This window comes from Phaseolus vulgaris, chromosome 6, assembly GCF_051622355.1.
Source record: "Phaseolus vulgaris cultivar YP4 chromosome 6, ASM5162235v1, whole genome shotgun sequence".
Lineage (NCBI taxonomy): Eukaryota > Viridiplantae > Streptophyta > Magnoliopsida > Fabales > Fabaceae > Phaseolus > Phaseolus vulgaris.
The window spans coordinates 37,149,463-37,169,114 of record NC_143503.1 but is presented as its reverse complement, the minus strand read 5'-3'; the positions used below and the strand labels follow the sequence as shown (position 1 = coordinate 37,169,114).

The 19,652-nt window shown below is 29.5% G+C and overlaps 3 protein-coding genes across 6 annotated transcripts; 2 read left to right on the top strand and 1 right to left on the bottom strand.

The window, feature by feature from the left end:
* Positions 1-5,184: 5,184 nt before the first annotated feature.
* Positions 5,185-7,437, top strand: LOC137833592 (uncharacterized). Its single transcript, XM_068641932.1, has 3 exons — positions 5,185-5,224; positions 6,223-6,435; positions 7,199-7,437. The coding sequence occupies exons 1-3, from the start codon at positions 5,185-5,187 to the stop codon at positions 7,435-7,437; spliced, it is 492 nt and encodes a 163-aa protein (XP_068498033.1).
* A 929-nt stretch (positions 7,438-8,366) lies between these two features.
* LOC137832851 (Lung seven transmembrane receptor family protein) lies at positions 8,367-13,423 on the top strand. Of its 4 annotated transcripts, none has more exons than XR_011084614.2 (6): positions 8,367-8,763; positions 9,808-10,729; positions 10,848-10,943; positions 12,281-12,417; positions 12,916-13,156; positions 13,336-13,423. XR_011084614.2 is itself a non-coding variant. In XM_068641211.2 (5 exons), exons 1-5 carry the CDS (start codon positions 8,534-8,536, stop codon positions 13,091-13,093), a joined length of 1,563 nt encoding a protein of 520 aa, XP_068497312.1. In that variant the 5' UTR covers positions 8,367-8,533; the 3' UTR covers positions 13,094-13,307. The 4 variants fall into 4 exon arrangements, 1 of the variants encoding a protein (XP_068497312.1); XR_011084616.2 differs by having other exon boundaries at positions 8,383-8,763; positions 10,848-11,326; XM_068641211.2 differs by lacking the exon at positions 13,336-13,423 and having other exon boundaries at positions 12,916-13,307.
* Positions 13,424-15,966: 2,543 nt separating this feature from the next.
* On the bottom strand, positions 15,967-18,104 carry LOC137832850 (Ribosomal protein L10 family protein). Its single transcript, XM_068641210.2, has 7 exons — positions 18,039-18,104; positions 17,657-17,913; positions 17,517-17,575; positions 17,197-17,257; positions 16,938-17,028; positions 16,777-16,853; positions 15,967-16,374 (listed from the first exon to the last, which is right to left on the bottom strand). Exons 1-7 carry the CDS (start codon positions 18,064-18,066, stop codon positions 16,258-16,260), a joined length of 690 nt encoding a protein of 229 aa, XP_068497311.2. The 5' UTR covers positions 18,067-18,104; the 3' UTR covers positions 15,967-16,257.
* Between the last annotated feature and the right edge of the window lie 1,548 nt (positions 18,105-19,652).

The following is a 19,652-nucleotide window of genomic DNA, read 5'->3' as shown; positions in this document are numbered from 1 at the left end:
TGATTTTTAATATGTATCATAAATATAATTAGCTTTTAAAAATTTGAAATGATGAATTTTAAATTGTTTATCTACAACTGTTTCTTTTTTCTGTGTACGTAATTTTATTAGATTATAAAAATAAAATATATATAAGTTAAAACCTATATTATAATATATATATATAAGGTAAAAAAATCTAAAAATAATATTGTTTTTATAAATAAATTAAATATATATATATATATAATATTTCACTTAGTTTTTATTTCACTGATATCTTAAATACCTTTTTCTATCCAACAGTTTAAATGTTATTTGGTTTTTAAAAGTTATTAATTAAATGAATTTGATTTTTAAAAGTGTTAAAAAATTATATAAATTAATTTTGTAACGTAACTTGTATAAAAAATTTGAGTTTAAATATAATTTATATATATATATATATAATAATTATAATATTTAAGAAATATCTAAATTGATGTGATCGAAAAAGAATAGAGACTTCTTTAAATGGTTAATCATAATAAAAATATCTATCTTTATTATATTTACTAGCGGGAAAACAAACACTTTATCTGTATTTTTTATTTTTATTTTCTTAGTATTTTTTTTTATTTTTCAAAAACAATTTCTCTTGATAAAATTAAAATGAGAAGTTAAAGAGTATACAATTAAATAGTAGTGTATATCCGCATTTTTTATTTCTCTTTCTTTAGTATTTTTTTTATTCTTCAAAAACAATTTCTCTTAATAACATTAAAATGAGAAGTTAAAGAGCAGTTAAGAGGGAATAAAAAATAACACAGTGACCATAATACAATAATAAAATCAAATATTAATACAAAGATAAAATAAATAAAAAAATTAAGAAAGAGGAAAATCCTCTTTAGATATAGATTATAATGAATAATGAAGGTAGATATTATAATGAATGTTACAAATTCATAGTTTATAAGATACATATAATATTAATATTATATGAAGTCTGCCTATTATATCTTCCTGTAACTTTTTCTTTCATCAATTAAATACGGTGCTTAGGAATCTTCTGATTCATCAGTGCTGCTTGTATACTTTTCACAAGGCTTCTTTGTACCTCTCTTCTCATTTGAAGAGGTATCTGAATCAGAAGAATCATCCTTCTACATTTTCTCCCGAGTTCCAATCTCGCTCTTTTTAACATTTTCATCCTTTTGACCTTCGACCATTTGTTTTTTCCTACTGAAATTTTTGTCCAAAAAGGCATTCCTAGCAGCAATTTGATGAGTCTGCGTATCTGAAACCCTGAAAAACTCCAAATATTTTTTTATTAAATACATATCTAGACATAACTTTACACACACCATTCAAAAATTGACATACACCTTAATCAGAATCTAACTGCATTTATGCCTTCAAAACATCAATTAACAAGCAACCACTAAAATAATTAAAACAACCTTACATCCCAATAATCCAACATGCAAAACAACTTCTTCACTTTTTGCTGATATTATACCACATCAATATGAAGTCCTGAAATTTAGTTTATAGGTTTCATTGGTGTATAAAATTTATATACAACTTGAGGAAATCAATAGCCTTTACTTATCATAAGTATAAATTTAGTTTAGTTGATATGTTTTATTTGTATTGGCAAATACTTAAATTTATACAGACAAACATAGACACAATTATTTCACAAGAATGACAATTCTAAAAAAACATCAGATCAAGATCAATTACTTATTATCTGATGCAGATACATGCCCAAGTCCATAGGTTTCATTGGTGGCAGAGGCATCTTCCAAATTTTGGCGGAGTTTCTCGGCAATCTCGGCATCACTGTAGCCTGATCAATGAGCTTGTTTTATTAGAAAAATTATTAGAAACCAATTTCATGGTAATTTAGAGATCTTGTCAATGAAAAGAAGAAAGATATATCCAATGCACTTAAACTCGTTGGACAAAGGAATTGTAACACAAAAACTGAGAAGGTTATTGACTACAAATTTTAATTTGATACCAATCTACATGATGGACTAATGTTAAATCAATAACTCAATTGGTCCAAAGAAAACCAAGGTAGGTTAAAAGGTAAAAAGGAAAATAGAAGAAAAATAGAGGTGAGAAGAAGGGAATATGAGGGTGTGAAAAGTAACAGCAAAAGATTTTTACATAGATCAAAGAAACGAGAGGAAGCGAATTAGAGACTATACCTCTGATGAGATTGAGAATGAGTTTGTAATCAGCGATTTAGAGCTTCTTCTTGTTGCAAATTCAAAACTATCTCTTCATATATATATATATATATATCAAAGATTATATCCCATCCAAATCCAAATATTTAGAATAAATTTTAAATTTATATCTATATTTTTTATAAAACTAATATGGATTTTTACATTATTCATATCCAAATATTTGGATTGGATTTTAAATCCAAATCTATATTTTGTAATCAGCTATTTAGAGATTCTTTTTGTTGCAAATTCAAAACTATCTATATATATATATATATATATATATATATATATATATAAAAGATTATATCTTTTATAAAAGATTATATTAAAAAGATTATATCTTTTATAAAGATTATATCTTTTATGTAAAAATTTATAATCTATGCCTATATGCCTATATAAAGGATTTTCCATTATAATTATTTTTTTATACATTTTTTTATCTTATTTATTTATTATTTTATTTTAGTTATTTTATCATTTTATAATGACTTAAATTTAAAACTAAAACAAAAATAATATTAAATTTAAAAGTTATTTTAATGGATTGATTTTACTTTTATTAGAACTAGTAAAAATATAATGTATAAAATATTTAAGATTACAAATGTAATGCAATTTACAAATATTATGCTATGGTAAAAGAATTTTAAAAATTTCATCCAATATAGTTTTTATCTCTTTTATTTAATTACAATAAAAAAATATATTAAAAAAATTCAAATTTTTAATACAATAAACATAATTATATTAAAATATTTAAATTAAGACTAATAAATCATTATTTTAGATTTATTGTTACTAATATAAAACTAAAAAAAATATAAATAATGAATTTTGAATATGAATAAAATTGTGTTTTTTTCAATAAATTTTGGTAAATTTTTTTTAAACTAATATACTAAAGTGATTATCAATTTTAAATTTTAAAGGTAAAATATTTTATCAAACGGTTTATTAGATGTGAAGACGTAAAATAATTTATTTATTTATTCATATATTTATCTTTCTTAATATATATATATATATATATATATATTATAATGTGAAATATCAATAAAAAGATTATAACTACGTAAGTATCAACTAATTATTACATAAATGATAAATAAGTATAAAAAAATATCAAAAATATATTTTAATTTAATGAAAATTGAGGATTATATTTTTTTAAATGCAATACGCTCTTTAAACAAAATTACACAAAGGAAAAAAAAATGTGTTAGGAAGGTTGGGATAAGACGATAAATAACCTGGAGACATTATTACTATACTTTTTGGATATTAAACTAGTCGAATTATTGAGAAAAATAAAAATTTGTGTAGTTAAAGAAATGTTCTTAAATGAAATGAACCTAAGAATAAAAAAAAATAGAAAAGACAAAACATGCTACGCAATTAAATACTTGAAATTGAAAGTCAAATATTTTTATATGAAAAATAAATAATAAATAAATTTATTAGAAATGAGTGCAAATATATGGTAAAAATCATTTGATTCAATAATGAGATTGTGATTCAACAAAACCAAAAAACAAAATTTAATCAATATTATAATAAGAGAAAAAGTAATTTTTGAGAAAATTCGTATTTGATACAATGTCGTCAATATAAGTATATTGTTGACTACTATCTCCTAGGATTCGAAAATACGCGTTTACGTACTCCTATGTTATTTCCTAGATTTAAATGAGTTTGAGGTTGAATCATATATTTTTTATTATTTTAATTAAAAAAAATAAAATATTGTGTGTTAAAAAAAATTTATCATTATCTTTTCTATTTTCATTCTACAACCCTGTTTTTATTGGTTATCATTTATTATCTGAAATAATGAATTGAGTTTGTCGTCATCTTCGATGATGCTATCAAAATAATATTTTTTTGTTATATTTGTTGGTACTCCACCCATTTTATAGAGTATTTTTTTTTAGGTTTAACAACAATTATCCAATATTTGAGAAATACTTCCCTAAATCCGTACGTGTTTCAGTAGGTCTTACCGTAAATAATTTATCTGAAAAAATGCGTACCCATATTTGTTCATCTCGACGAATATTTGTTGACATTGTTCGCCGTCCTATTGACTAAAGTGTCTGAAGAGCATATCTTCTAAAACAAATATGATTCCTTCGATAATTGTTCCTTGGAGGTTACCATTTTCTTCCTTTGTATTCATCAAATCTAGTTCTTTGGAGGTTATAATTAATATTTTGTTTAATTCCATCTTTATTACGGAATCGTACATGATTTTTTCACCTCATACGACTCATTGTAAATAAAGTAATTCAAATATTTAGATATAGATTCAAGCTAAATTTAACATTGCGTAGATAATAAAATAATCGTATAGTTAAATTTTTTTATGAAAGTAAGAAAAAAAAAAGAAATGAAAAGCTAAAAAGTAAATAGAATTCATGTGGGACAGACTATTGCAAAATGTGTGAAAAGGATGAAAAACTTGTCACCGTTAAAACCCATAATTCAATACACTTCTAAATGTAATTAATGATAAAACCTAACGTTACTATTATATTTTGGGCATATACACATAATCAATTATAAAAGTTTTTATTTCTTTAATTTTTTATATTTCTTTTTTATCTATCCCAAATTAAACACGTTTATTTTTATTCTACTTTCACTTATTTCTCTCTTTTTCTGAGATACTTATTTTCTCTTTCTCAATTTCTTCTCTGTTAAGCGAACAGAGCGAAGAAGAAGTTGCGTTGATAGATTGAAGAAGAAGAAGCCCTGCAACAATGCTTTGAAAATTTACATATTCATGTAATTATAAACATGGATTTAAGTTTTCTTTTCTTTATTTAATGTTCATATTTCAATTGAATATAAATACTTAAAATTTTGTTCTTATTTATTTTTTTATTAATTGTTTTGAATGGTCATGAAGATTTTCCCATACTAAGTTATTTTTCTGTGTTGTTTTAGTTGAGAAATAAAGACACTTCAGTCAGTGATGGTGAAGAAAGGTCCATGTTCGCATTGCAGGGTTAATTGTAAGTCATCTCTTTATGTGGTTATGGAATTTTCTTATATTTTTATTAGTGTTCATATATTATTTTTTATTAAAAAATATGAAAACTACTATATATGTTACTAGATATTTTAAGAGAGGTATATACCAATAGAAGAAAGATGTATATTTGTAATAAGAATATATAAATATATATAATCAGATAATGCAAGTGTTTATGTATTCTTGTTGAATAAATCATACAATTTTTTCATTAAAATAATAAATAGAGGAAAATAAAAATATTAGTAAAAAAAGTAATTTTGAAAGAAAAGGTATATAAAAGACGTAGACACAAGAGGATCGATTTAAGAAATATTAATATTTGAATGTAAAAGGTTGATAAAAATTATTAATAATATTCTTCCATTCATAAATAATATAATTAATTATTCATTATAACTTAAAAGAAAATATTAACTGAATCGGATTTTCTTGTATTTTTTGTGTGTGTAAATAAATTACATATGCTGTTTTAAAATATAAATTATCTCCATCACTTTGACTTGACTAAATTAAACACAAGTTGTAAAGTTACAAACTCTAACGTCATTGATTCACTATATTTTAATTTAAAATATGAAAACATTATATATACACACACAATCACACCTCAGATTTAGCACTTCAACTTGTTCATGACATTGTCAATAAATTTGAGGTTAACATTCTCAATAAACTTGTTTATATATTTTAAAATTATTAATTATTCCAAAATTTTCTCTCCTTTGACATTTTTATAAATATCCGTTTTAATTGTTTTGAATTTTACATATAAAACTCTCTTTTTTCTCAACTTTCCTTTATTCGTACTCTTAATATGCATAAATTCCTTCAGAATAAATTTAAGTTAGTAGTAGTTTATTTACTTAAATTGGTAGATGTGCATTTCTATTTAACCTATATATATTATTTAAATTTAAAAAAGAAAACATGTAGAATGGTTCTTACTTACAAGTAGAACAAATATAATTTGAAAAGGTACACCACTTTGGCGTAATGGACCAGCTGAGAAACCTGTGTTGTGCAACGCTTGTGGATCACGATACAAGTTGAAAGGGCACCTTCAGAATTATCTCCCCAAACACCACAAGTACTATGGCGAACTTCATCTCAATGTTGAAGACCAACTTTCAGAACATAATGGAAGCAGCAATGAATCAAGCCCAGATCTTCATTATGTATCAGAACAAGGTATCCCTTTTTATCTCATTTATCGTATAGTGTGGACATATTGACAATCATGCACAAACCGAAAAGAAAAACAATTTTTTACTAAAATAGATTAATTTTGAAATTATTTCAACCTTTAAGTGTGATAGATAGTAGGGTCAATCATCGTATTTTAAGTATTGTCTGTTTTGGACGTTGGTGTTCCGTCACGGTTTTATCTTTAAAAGATGTTTCGACAGATTGAGGGGTAGAGAGTGTATTAACTATCTTTGGTCTTGACTTCTGAGCAATATGAGACTATATTGGTGGTACCGGAACAACTCTTCCGACCTCAAATATGAGAGATAACATCGCTAATGTCAATTATCGTATCTGAAGTATTGCCCACTTTGAGCTCGAGATAGTGACACCATCTATGAGAACGAAAATGTGTCTCAAACCGTCGTCTATGAGAACGAAAATGTGTCTCAAGTTCCTCAACTAGGGAGAATTAACTTTTCTTAGACCTCGACTGTAGGACTCTGGTATCGCCAATATAGTCTTACATCGCTTCGGAGTCGAGGTCAATGACAGTTTATACACTCCATCTCCTCTCAATCCGTCGGACGCCTTTTAAAGACAAAACCGACTTTCAAAATGAACAATACCTCGAATTATTATCTAGTTGAAACAAAAATGATGTCTTTTATATCTGGTAATTTTCAATTTACGGTAGTCAAATTAACATTTTTCTTATCATATATATGTATATTATTGAGCTACAACTATAAAGTGAATATTTCAGATTTTGGGAACATCCCTACAAGGAAACGGTCCGAGGTGGTGTACAGGGAGATGACACCATTGGAGAGGTTTGAAAAGCAGCTTCTGAGTTTGTATAGAAGTGAAAAGCAACCAAAGGAGAGATTCCCAGAAGAGGATACATTGGTGGATAACGTCAACAACTTCATACCCACCACTGAGATAGGGCTTGGACTCGTTCTTCTAAGACAGATCAGGGATCATTCAGATTTTCATTTCTGAACTCTGCACTTTCTTTATTCGACTTCCATGATTCTTAATAAGCCTGCAAATTCTGCTTTAATATTTTATGATTTTTGCTCATAAAAAGATTCAGTAAATTTAAAGTCTATTTAATATCCTTTTATTATTCATTTAAAAAAATACAAATATTCTAGTGTTAGTGATTTGATAAAAAACAAAGAGAGATGAAATAAAAACTGTATAATTAAATTAACTTATTTATAAATTTTGTAAATTATTCAGAATTTAGCTACACAAATTTATAGACTGTACAATTTTTTGTCTAGTAACAATTTTATTATATACTGTATAATTTATTTAAATAGTCACCAGAAAATAAAAATATTTAATATATATCTCTATTGAACTATAGATTGTAATAAATCGAACTCCGACCCGAATTCATTTTTTAAATATATAGCTTCTAATTTCTTAAAATCAAATTACCAATAATTCCTACCTCTTAGATGATGTTAAATTAGACCATTCACAATTCTCATTTTTGCCTTTCATGTTTTTCATTGCCCACATTATTCATCACATATAAAAATAAAATGAATACTATTTAAAATTTAACTAGTTATTGGATAACTTAATATGATATAATAAATAAATCTATATACAAAAATCCAATGTTTACTATTTTTTTGTAAGAAAAAAGGAAAAAATATAGTTTTAAAACTGATTATATTTGTGTTCTCTCTTTAAGAAAATAATAATATAGATATTTATACTATTAAAGTATAAGATTAAAACGTATAGAACGGAAAGTGATTAAAAAATTTACATCACATAAATAAATCACCAATTTTATTTTTCAACCTTTTTTATGCACCAAAATTTATTTATTTTTTCAATTAAATAAATACAAAACTATTTAATTTTACACCTTTATTTTATTTTTATTACGAAGCATTAATGAGAGGAGTAAAAGGGTGATGACATGGATAATCCGCGCGTGAAGCTAGCGTCTACTCTCGTCCCTCCCAGGGAGAGTGACGTTGCAACGATATCATATCGACATGTCTCCTTCTCTCTCTCTCTCTGCGCATTCTTTTCGGCGATCCAATCTGAGCGAGTGAGAGTGTGAATCGGCATGGATTCAGCGTTTGCGAGAGGAAGATCGAGATCCGTGTGTTTCGCAGCCTCACTCGTATATATATTACTCTCTTCCATCGCAGTCACCACCTTCGCATCCATCCACATCTACGATCATGAACCATTCCAAGAACTCGGCAATGCCTACCTCCTCGCCGGTGGTAGCGAAGCCATCGTCGCCGCCGCTTCCCAAGGCAGTTCCATCCATGACGGCCGCTCTTACATCCGGTAATCTCTCTCTCTCTGTCGCGATTTCAGCTGCGAGATTGGTTGATTCGTGGAAAAACTCTTTACATGCTTGATTTTGACTGAGTCTGGTACTGCGAGGGACTTAAAGTGAAATCTGTGGTCTACTTATACCTGATTTGTGTGGATTCGTGAATTCCTAACGAGTTGGAGGAAAATGTGGACTCAATGGTTTATGTATAATAGGGGGAGCTGAACTACACTAATTGATGGAGTAGAAATTGAGAGCTAAGCGAAATTAGTCTTACTGTCCTTTTCATCCTCCGGAGCCTGGACTGATTAATTAATCTGTTAGAAGTTTGAATAATATATGTATTATTTATGAATGCTGCAGCTAAGATAAAATATAAACTCTTTATTAGGTTAAATTTTTATATTAGTTTCCTCAAAGAATGATTCGAGATGCTGCTGCGAAATCTTCCAAGAGACTAGAGAAATGCTAGCAATTCGCTATCTTACACTATTATTGGGTGAAATTTATTGGATAACGCAAAGTTTTGTGCGTTTCACTTATTTAATGAGTTTTACCTATTCTTAGTAGTTTTCAATCAATTTTAACAATAGTAGAAAGTGTGTTGTTAGCACTCATCAAGAAAGTATTGGGGAATATGCATCTTTAGTGCTGGTCTTTGAAACTTTAGAATTGGCATATGAAGTTAATAATTTATATCTCGACCTCAAAATACTGCTGTGATCTTTATGAGCCAACAAACTAATAATAAGCGGGCAACATATGCATAAATGAGGTAACCTCGACCTGAAGCATGAGCCATACGTATCTTAATACTAGAATTTGTATATGAAATTAATGATATATGTCTCTTCCTCAAAATACTGATGATCTTTATGAACCATCAAACTAATAAGCAGGGAAGATATGAATGAGGAAACCCCAACTTGAAGCATGAAAAATATGTATCTTTAATGCTGTGCTTTTTGAAATTTTAGAATATGCATATGAAATTAATAATTTATATCTCTTGCATAATCTTTGAGTGCACAACTGACCTTTTGATTGGGGGATAGATTTGAGAACATAACGTTTAGGAGACCCAAAGCTGCAGCCAAGGCACGAGGTTCTGTGCCAGTGCACATCATAATTTTCGAGGCTGCTGATCGAAATGATATAGGTGGTTCTGCTTATGGAGGACAACGGGCAATCTGCTGCACTCCTGATTTAGCTAAGATGGGTGTTTGTAAGCAAGGAGAGATTATTAGGAGGCCTTCTGCAACAGATATTAATTGGCCAGTTGTTTTAGATGTACAATTCAAAGGCAAATCCGTAATTTCAAGTCTAAACTCTCAGAAAGTTTCCATAAAAAAGACTGGAATGTATAATTTGTTTTTTGTAGCTTGTGACCCCAAACTCAAGGACATGGTAATGAGTGGGAAGACAATATGGAAAAACCCTGATGGGTATTTGCCTGGTAGGATGGCCCCATTAAAGAAGTTTTATGTATTTATGGCACTGGCTTATGTCTGTCTTAGCATCATTTGGTTTTTTCAGTATGTGAGATTTTGGGATGATGTACTTCAGCTTCAGCACTGTATCACAGCTGTCATTGCTCTTGGATTGTTTGAGATGATTCTCTGGTATTTTGAGTATGTCAATTTCAACAATACTGGAATGAGACCTATTGTGCTCACAACATGGGTTGTCACTGTCGGGGCTATAAGAAAAACACTATCACGGCTTCTCATTCTCTCTGTTTCCATGGGTTATGGTGTTGTGCGACCCACTCTTGGTGGTCTGACATCAAAGGTTCTTTTACTTGGAATAACTTACTTTCTAGCATCGGAGTTGCTGAATATTACTGAATATGTGGGGACCATCAATGATGTATCAGGCAGGGCAAGGCTTCTTCTTGTTATTCCTGATGCTTTCTTAGATGCATTTTTGATATTATGGATTTTTACATCTCTTTCAAAAACACTGGAGCAGTTACAGGTATCTTTTCCTGCAATTGCTGTTATTTTGGGGCACCATACCTCTAAATTTGTTTATTGTCAATCTCTTGTAAACTTGCTTGTTCAATATGTTTGAGTTGTGTTTGTGTGGTTGTCAGGCAAAACGAAGTTCTGTTAAGTTGGATATATACCGGAAATTCTCAAATGCATTGGCAGTAACAGTGATCTCCTCAGTTGCTTGGATAGGATTCGAGGTGAGGCTTATAATCAATTTATTTTTTTCTTGCACAAAATTTACATGCACTTCTTGTAACGAATAACTGAAATTGATGTTCTATTTAAAAAAAAAGTACTGCTATTCAAATTTCAATGTTTGATACTGCATTTTTGCAAAAAAAGTGAAGAACAAGAATCCTGGTCCTGGCTTTAATTTACTAGCCCTTTTCAAGCTTTCTTTTTTGTATTCTATCCCTTTTAATTTCATTCCCACTGATTCAAACTGTGGAAGCTGTGTCATTGTTTTCCTGGAAGCGAAAAGACAGGTACTTCACCCACCCTATATGCAATTCTATACTATCCAGATGTGGGAGAATTTATAAAGCACCATTAAGAGGATTCCTGCCTCGGTACTTGCAAGGTATTAAGCTGACAACCTACTATACCCCAATGAAGCATATAGGTAGTGCCTCAAGTTCTTTAGATATCACTGATCTTGTTGTACAGAAGGGAAACAGTATTTGCTGCGAAGAATGAAAGGGAGTCAAAGTGGTTAGGAACAGTTGGTTAGATAGAAGGTTTAGTTGATAGATAAATAGGAGTATGCAATGGAAAGGGGATTGTTTGGAATTTTTGGCATTTGAGAATCAAGCAAGTTCTCAGTTGTTAAGTAACACCTGTTATTTGACCATTTTTCTGGACGAATATCAAGGAGATTAATAGAGGTTTGGTCATGTGAAAGTCACTGAACAGAAGACCAATAGACGCTTTAGAGAGAGTTGATCAAATAGAAGATTAGTATGACTAAAGAAAGGAGAGGGGAAGGCCTAAAAGAACTTAGGAGAAACAATTATAAAGAATTTGGACTAGTTATATGAAAAGCGCCATGACATTGATCCATGCAAATAGGACCTTCCATTTAATGGGATAAGGCTTGCTATTTTGTGGTTGAAATATCACAAAAACCAACTATTAGTAGAGAAGCAGCAGCGTGAGAATCAGTGTCAGAGAATCTCCCACTCATCAGAGATAAAACTCCGCAATCACTCTTTCAACTAACTGAACAAGAGGAAAATGTCTCATCAGAGGAGACCACCAGAGCAGTGCTTTCTAGAAGGAAAATTGGTTAAATGCTGTACAAATTCAGTGGATTCATTCATTGCCTTCCAAATATATTTAAAGGAATATTGTAGGGGTGTATCTAACACTGGTTTTAATTATATTTGGCTTGCATTTAATTGTTGTAGAAATTTCTTATCACTGTTTAACTATAAATTTCTGAAATGTTGTTTTATCATGGAATTTTACTGTCATATTGCTTCCGTCTTCAATCTGTTATCTGGATTGCAATCACACTACCATTTTCTTTTTACAGGTATACTTCAAAGCTACAGATCCTTTCAATGAGCGCTGGCAGAGTGCTTGGATCATCACTGCATTCTGGGACGTTATAACATTTGCATTACTCTGTGTTATATGCTATCTCTGGGGCCCGTCCCAAAGTTCTCAAAGGTGAATACCTAGTGATATAAGGTTTTTGTTGTTGTTGTTGAAACATGTCATTTCCTTCCCCATATTTATCATTGGTTATATTTCTATTTCAAAGTGATTCATTAAATGAATCTCAACAACAATTAGGCTACAAGCTTTTGAAATTTATGGTTCCTCTGATGAGATTGCCTTGTCTTGAAAGGAAACCTTTATTGTCCACAGACAGAGCAATCTCGTGTGCAAAATTTACCTGTTATTCTTTGGGGTTGGATGATTTAGGCATATTATGGTTTATCAGTAATATGGGATGCGTCTGGGCATCCGGCTACCAGTTGAACTTTGCGCTAGCTTCATCCATTAAGGATCATTCATTTATATTTATGTCATGCTAGTGTTGTTGTAGCTGTGAAAAAACAAAATGATCATGTCATTTCATCTTGTAGTGTCTGATTCAAATGGCTTAGGTTAGGGATGGGTCTGGCTTCTTATGTCTGATTTGTCTCTGCAATCTATGTATAGGTATGCTTATTCGGAGAAAGTGGGAGAAGATTCTGATGACGAAGAAGCCCAGTCTCTCACTAAGGAAAAGCAGGAAGGTCAAAGTGAAATAAGTTTAGCTCGGCAAGAGAAAAATGTAGGAACTGATGGATCCTTTGATCAAGAAGACGAGTCAGAAGAGGAGGATAAAAGGGAATGATCTCTTAACAGGTTTTATTAACCGCACTGCACTGCTTTTACAGCTGGGTTTCCAAGTCTTTAGGTTTGTGCCACAACCCTTCATAAGAAGAAGTGTTGTAAAATTTTGTTCATTTTGTACCCGAATAGAACAACTTCATATTCTGTTTTAGAATACCTTTTGTTTTGTATGGAATTAATGTATAAGAAGTGATTGCACGTGTTGATGATCAAAACTTGTGTATCCTTTTTTCGCCCTCACAGTTCTGGAGTCCGAAATCTCTTCGGCCGTTGGAATAGCATGTGTATAACAGAGAAGCAAGTCTTAATGCATCGTGAGTTTCTAACTTTACTTTCCTTTCCTTTCTGCTAACTACTTATGCCAGTAATCCTGTTACTGTTATTAAATCTACAACAATATATTAAAATAGTGTACATTTACATCTTATATTCTTGGTTTGTCGTTAGTTATACTTTAAAATTCAAAAATAATGAAAATAAATTATTCAAATGTTAAAAACAATTATACACATTTTAACCACACAATACTACAAATTGCTTGCATTTTTCAATAACGCATTATATTATAAATCAATTTACTGTTTCTTTATGTAACAACTATTATTAATTTCAATTTTTAAGAAAATACATAGATGAACCACTTTTATTAATTTTATTTTATTAAAAAAGAAATAGAGGCACTGAGTGTGGATTCTATAATCTCGTTTTTATTACTTATATTTTAGTGTTATGAATTGCAAACTAATTATCGTGTAATAAAATCTCATGCTGTCTATTATTCACTATTTTCAAGTTATAATACCAATATTTACTGTTTATATTCCAGCCGATTTCTACCATGTACTTTATTTTTTTATTATTAGCTTTAAATTATTACAATATAATAAATAGTATTGATTTTATATTACTACCAATAAACCATTTGATTTTTGTTTTGGTGTTTCTACCTATCCTGTTTTTAGTATAAGTACTAAAGCTCCAATATCTTTTGTAATATTCCTATATAAATGTGGGTAGTACAATATATAATATATTTGGCTAAACTTGATTTTTCTCGTGTTTACTTAGAGCGCCGAATATTATATGTAAGAACTGATAAAAGTTTTAAAACAATAAATTACGGAATAATAAGGACTTGCTTACAAAGTTGAATAAATATATTTAAACGAATATACATTTTTTTATTCACGAAACTCAACCTATCAATAAGGTGGGACACAAAGTTATCCAATGATTTTCAGTTTAAATTTTAAAAATATAATTTTATTGAAAAGGTTATTCTGCCCTTAATAATTTCAGAGAAAACAACATATGCATTTAAAATATAGTTTGAAGAAGAAGATCACCTTATATGTGATCAACATTATTAGTCCGTATAGCTAATATGAGTAATTTTTACCAATATCAAAGTATCACAAAAAAAGTATAAAAAATATATTGATATTTAATCACAAATTATTATATATAATAAATTTATTATTTTTATAATAATTACTTTTAAAATAATCGTATCAATTATTTTTAATTAATTGAACATGTCAAAATTGTTACCGTGAGTAGTTTTAAAGGCATATTTATACCAATCAAATTTGAACACGAAAAGTAAAATTAATAATAAACCGCACTCCTTAGAGCATATGTCAGTCTAAATTACTCTGCATCATGAAGTACATGAACATGAAAAAGATAGAAGTATAAAAAACCCTTAAATATGTGAAGGCAATTGCTTACCATATCACTGCACCCGATCTTAGCGGAAAAGACGAAACTGTCCTTAAAAAAAATTTCCAAAATATGTGTTCTGGATATTTTTTTCCAGAACGAAATTTTGTATTACGGATTTTTTTATTTGGAATTGATTTTTTATTTTTGTTTTCGGATTTTTATTTCCGAAACACAATTATTTCTTTTCCAGATTTTTTTTTTGGAATGTATTATTTTTTAATTCTGGATTTTTTTTCCGAAATAGAATTTTAATTTTGGTTTCCGGATTTTTATTTCCGAAACTCAATAATTAATTCTGGATTTATTTTTCCGGAATATATTATTTTCAATTCCGGATTTTTATTTTCAGAATTAAGGGCATTTTTGGAAATTAAAAAAATATGTTGGGTGCAGGTTAAAAATGATTGGGTGCAAGGAGCATTTGCCATATGTGAAATTCTGCGGATAAGTTTAAAAACTCTTGCTATAATATGTTTTAAATAATTTTGATAGCATAATTGAATAGTAAATCTATCTTAACTTTATAAAAAAAATTTAAAGGTGAGATTGATAGCATATTGAATAGTAAATTTATCCATGAGCTATCCCACCCTAAATTTTAAAAAAAACTTGTTGCATCTTCCTATCCTATCGCGTCCCGATTCCATAGGCGTTAATTTATGCTGTTTTCTTCCATTTAACAGAAACAAAAACTACCAATGATAGTTCGTGCTGGAATGAACATCGCATTCAACTTGTTCAGTTAACCTAAACTGTGGCCAATTTGAGTGCCACGAAGGTTGTCCAGTCTCTTTAAAACTGCTCTTGCTATGAGACAAGACCGTGTTTGGCAACTATAACGAGTCTTATGACACAGACACTGTACATGTGTCTAAATTTGATTTTCTCTAACCTGCTAATGAACTCTTGGTTCCAGAGATAAAGTTCAGTAATAAAGTTTGATTCAAAGATCAGTCTAGAATAAGATCAGGAGTTTAAATCTCATTTAAGGCACATGAATTAGAGGAATGATGACATTTAAAAAAGCATCATTGTATTCTCTCCAAGTTTGGACAAAACTTGGCAAAACTAGTAACAGGATAATTTTCCCGATTGACTTGAATATGAAATTTCGGGAGTGATCTCCCTCCAAGGGATATACTAGTAATCTAATTCAAAATTGATATAAATTATATATCAGCAGACAAACATCTGAATCTATCAAAACTGCATCAAAGTACTTTTTGATTTTTTTCATCAAGTTACAAAAAACAGCTAAACACCACTTCCCAGTTAACCACTCAGCCTAGTTCACAGAATTTCTAACATTCCCAAAAATCAACTCATCTTAAAATACATTAACCAATAATCGCTACAACACTGTAGCTGCAAAATCACATTTGCGTCATATCTCGTAATGTTCAAACTTTTTTTAGAGGGATTGCTTCATGAAGAGAGGTACTATGAGCATTCAACATCTGATTCATCAGGTCCATCGATGTATAGTTCAAACTCATCGGGACTCCACCTGCAAATTAGGTTAAGTCGAAATGTAGCCATCTTGATTCCCATTAAACGCTGCAATTAAGAGTAATTGCTATGTCAGTTTCGCAATCTTACAGAGCACTAACAATTGCATACCATCATTACAGTTACCAACACGCAGAGTACTTGTTAAATGACAGGAATAATATAATTGAGGACGACATGAATGCCTATCACTAACCCAAGTAATTGACTACTAGGGGCAAAAATCGGGAAAGTGTGTGGGGAATTTAAATTGGCAAAATAATCGCAAGCATCAATTTCATACACACAATATTTTCTCAACAAAGATGGCAGTGTTACTCCCCACAAAAAATTGAGGAATGAAGACACAAGGGGGAAAAAGTTGTTGCCATCAAAAAGGCCTTCCAACTATCATAAAAATGTTACAATACGTGGCATGAATGATTCAAGAAACAGTAAAATATCACTAACCAGTATACGAGAAGCTTCAGGTGACAAGGGCTTTCCTTCCTCACAAACAACAAAATCGGAAACAAGCTCCACAACTCCTGTAAATAATGGAAAAACCAATTAAGCATGTCCACTGCCCAGGTGCATTTATACCGAAGTTACAAAACATTGCAATAAAGTACCTTTATTTAACCTAACAGGCATGCCTTGCTTCCGTAGAAAAGGTTCCATCTCATGAGTAAACTGCTCCAAGGGACCCTCTTTGAGATCCACCTACAACACTCATACAGTGAAAGTGTGAATTCGTAAATTAGAATTGAAAGGAGTATCTAACGGTTACGAAAGACAAATGGTCTATGAGGAGAATTCTGGTTCATGACCGAAATCACTCCATAATTTCTACCACACAGCCTTTGCATGAAATAGACTTAAACTAAACACCTTTTCCGTGGCAAGGCTTCCCGTTCTTGCAAAGTCATACTCTTTAAATTCTTTAAAGAGCCTGCAAATGAAACAACAAAACTCAAATCTGAGTGACAAAGAAAACGGGACACCTAGAATGACGCAAAGTTGGAAAATCACGAAACGAAAAGACATGGCCTACACACACCACTCATAAATTTGCTCATTACTACACATACCTACACGTTTAGTCTTAATACATTAAATTGCTTAACGGAGAAGGAAAAGAAAACAGATACATACATTGATAACATAAAAAGATAATACATAGCATTTTATTTTCAGTGTTGCCAACTAACCTTTCAACTTCTTCCTTAGACAAATTCGTAAGAAACATGCCAGCATCTCCTCGCAATAGCTATAAGAACAAAACGTATATAATTTAATGAATAAAAATAAAAATAAATTGATACTTGACAGAAAGGAGTGAGAATACAACCTTTGAAACCTTATGAATGCCGGAACTGATCTCATCGGCGGCGGAACGACCTAAAGCAACTTGCATTACTTTGTTAGAGCCGAGAAAGAATCTGCTACTCGATTTCAGTTGTTCCCTGAACTCCTTCAATTTCTGATTCCGCATGTTCTCGAACGAAAACACGTATACACACGCATACTTTTCTACCGCCTCCTTTATTCCGTTCACTATGGTCTCTTTATGACCCCTTCCCTTCTTCTTCGTCTTCGATAGCGTAACTGCGTTTTTTCAGAAAAATCAACAAAACCATCGTCTTCGCTTCCAATTTCGATCAACGCAAACGCATGAAAACATCAAAGTTATAAATAGAAAATGAAGAATGAGAGTAACGAAACGCGCATACCTTGTCTATTTCTCTTCGATTTTGGCATTTTGAAGTTCTTGTGTTCTCTTCGCTTAACCCTCGCTGTTGCAACTTCTCGTTGTAGGGTTTTGGTTTTGTGATGAAGTATCATATAATAGACTCGGTATTTACCTCCTCGTTTCGGGTTGGGCTTTGCGCATTGTGAATGGGCTTTCTTTTTAAGCCCATTGTCTTTTGTTCTATTTATTTTTTTACTGCTTCTTTATGCACCTCCTCCATATTCTCTTCTCTGAACTCCATAAATTTGTATTTCAAAAATATCATTCTATAATATTCCAGATACGTAATTCGAAAGTTTTTTTTTCAAATTTGTAATTAGCTTCCTGGATTATGTAATTCGATTTTTTTTTATATACGTGATTATTTTCTGGATTATATAATTTAAAAATATATTCTAATATAAGATTAGTTTATCGATTATGTAATCTGAAAGTTTTTTTCCATATGCGTTATTAGTTTTTTTATTATATAATCTGAAAGTCTATTCTGAATTTGAGAGTAGCTTATGGATTACGTAATTTAGAATCCAAAATATTATTTTTTTTAAAATATATTTCAGATTATATAATCTGTAAACTATTTTTAAATTTAAGATTAATTTATGGGTGATGTAATATGAAATATATAATTTTTTTAAAATTGTTTCCATATTTTATAAATTTATAGAGTGACATAAATAAAAATGTATTTTCCTGTTTTATATGAGATGGATGAAGAAATAATCTTATTTTTTAGTCAAAATTTCTATTTGTTTACTTTAAAAAATGTCTAGATTAAAAATAATAATTTAAATATATAATTTAATATATTTGAAACTTTGATTTTTTTAAATATTGTAAATTTGTATTTATTTTTAAAGTAATTTATAAATTGTATTTGGAAATTAAATTCTAAATCCAATAAGAATTAACTTTTGAGAAGAATATCACCTAATTTAAAAACTTTTTTTTCAAATAATATCAACAAGGCAATTTAATGCTGCTGAAAAGGTAAAATTGCATACCCTAAACCCTAAATTTGAAAGTTTTCGAGTTGTTTTTTCACAACAAATAATTATTAATATAGTCTATGCATCTGTTAAAAAACTAAACATGAAAAGAACATAAAAAATGAATATTTATTATTATTGTTATTGTTTAATAAAATGCATGACCACGTTAGTTTATATATACAAGCACCGCTCCACATGCACGGCTAGTATGTTTTCTTTTTTAATATGAATTTATTGAATTAAATAAATAAAAAATCACCTATATATTAGTATGAGTACTTTTTTTTTATTATTTATCTTATATATTGATAATATTTTAATATTATTAGTTAATGATGTATAGCATATTACATAATTTAAATAAAATCATTCAAATAATGTTCACTTGTTAAATATATTTAACCAAAAAAAACATATCTTTTTACAAGAAAAAGATAACTTACTCTATAATTTTATTATTGTTGAATGTTGAACTGAAAATTCAATCATCATCCAATTGATTTCAATTGTGTTTTTGTCTTTCTGCCTTGTACTGTACACAGATAAAAAGTCAACTTTTTTAATATATCCATTTAAATTATAAGAACATAGATCAATAAATT

Excerpts from the sequence above, each read along its gene's own strand:
- LOC137832850 (XM_068641210.2), bottom strand. The coding sequence starts at position 18,066 with ATGCCAAAATCGAAGAGAAATAGACAAG. Across the intron at positions 17,914-18,038 it reads ATCGAAGAGAAATAGACAAG|TTACGCTATCGAAGACGAAG; the intron begins GTATGCGCGTTT and ends GAAAAAACGCAG. Across the intron at positions 16,375-16,776 it reads CTGAAGCTTCTCGTATACTG|CGTTTAATGGGAATCAAGAT; the intron begins GTTAGTGATATT and ends TCTTAATTGCAG.
- LOC137833592 (XM_068641932.1), top strand. The coding sequence starts at position 5,185 with ATGGTGAAGAAAGGTCCATGTTCGCATTGCAGGGTTAATT. Across the intron at positions 5,225-6,222 it reads TTCGCATTGCAGGGTTAATT|GTACACCACTTTGGCGTAAT; the intron begins GTAAGTCATCTC and ends TAATTTGAAAAG. Across the intron at positions 6,436-7,198 it reads TCATTATGTATCAGAACAAG|ATTTTGGGAACATCCCTACA; the intron begins GTATCCCTTTTT and ends TGAATATTTCAG.
- LOC137832851 (XM_068641211.2), top strand. The coding sequence starts at position 8,534 with ATGGATTCAGCGTTTGCGAGAGGAAGATCGAGATCCGTGTGTTTCGCA. Across the intron at positions 8,764-9,807 it reads GACGGCCGCTCTTACATCCG|ATTTGAGAACATAACGTTTA; the intron begins GTAATCTCTCTC and ends ATTGGGGGATAG. Across the intron at positions 10,730-10,847 it reads AAACACTGGAGCAGTTACAG|GCAAAACGAAGTTCTGTTAA; the intron begins GTATCTTTTCCT and ends TGTGGTTGTCAG.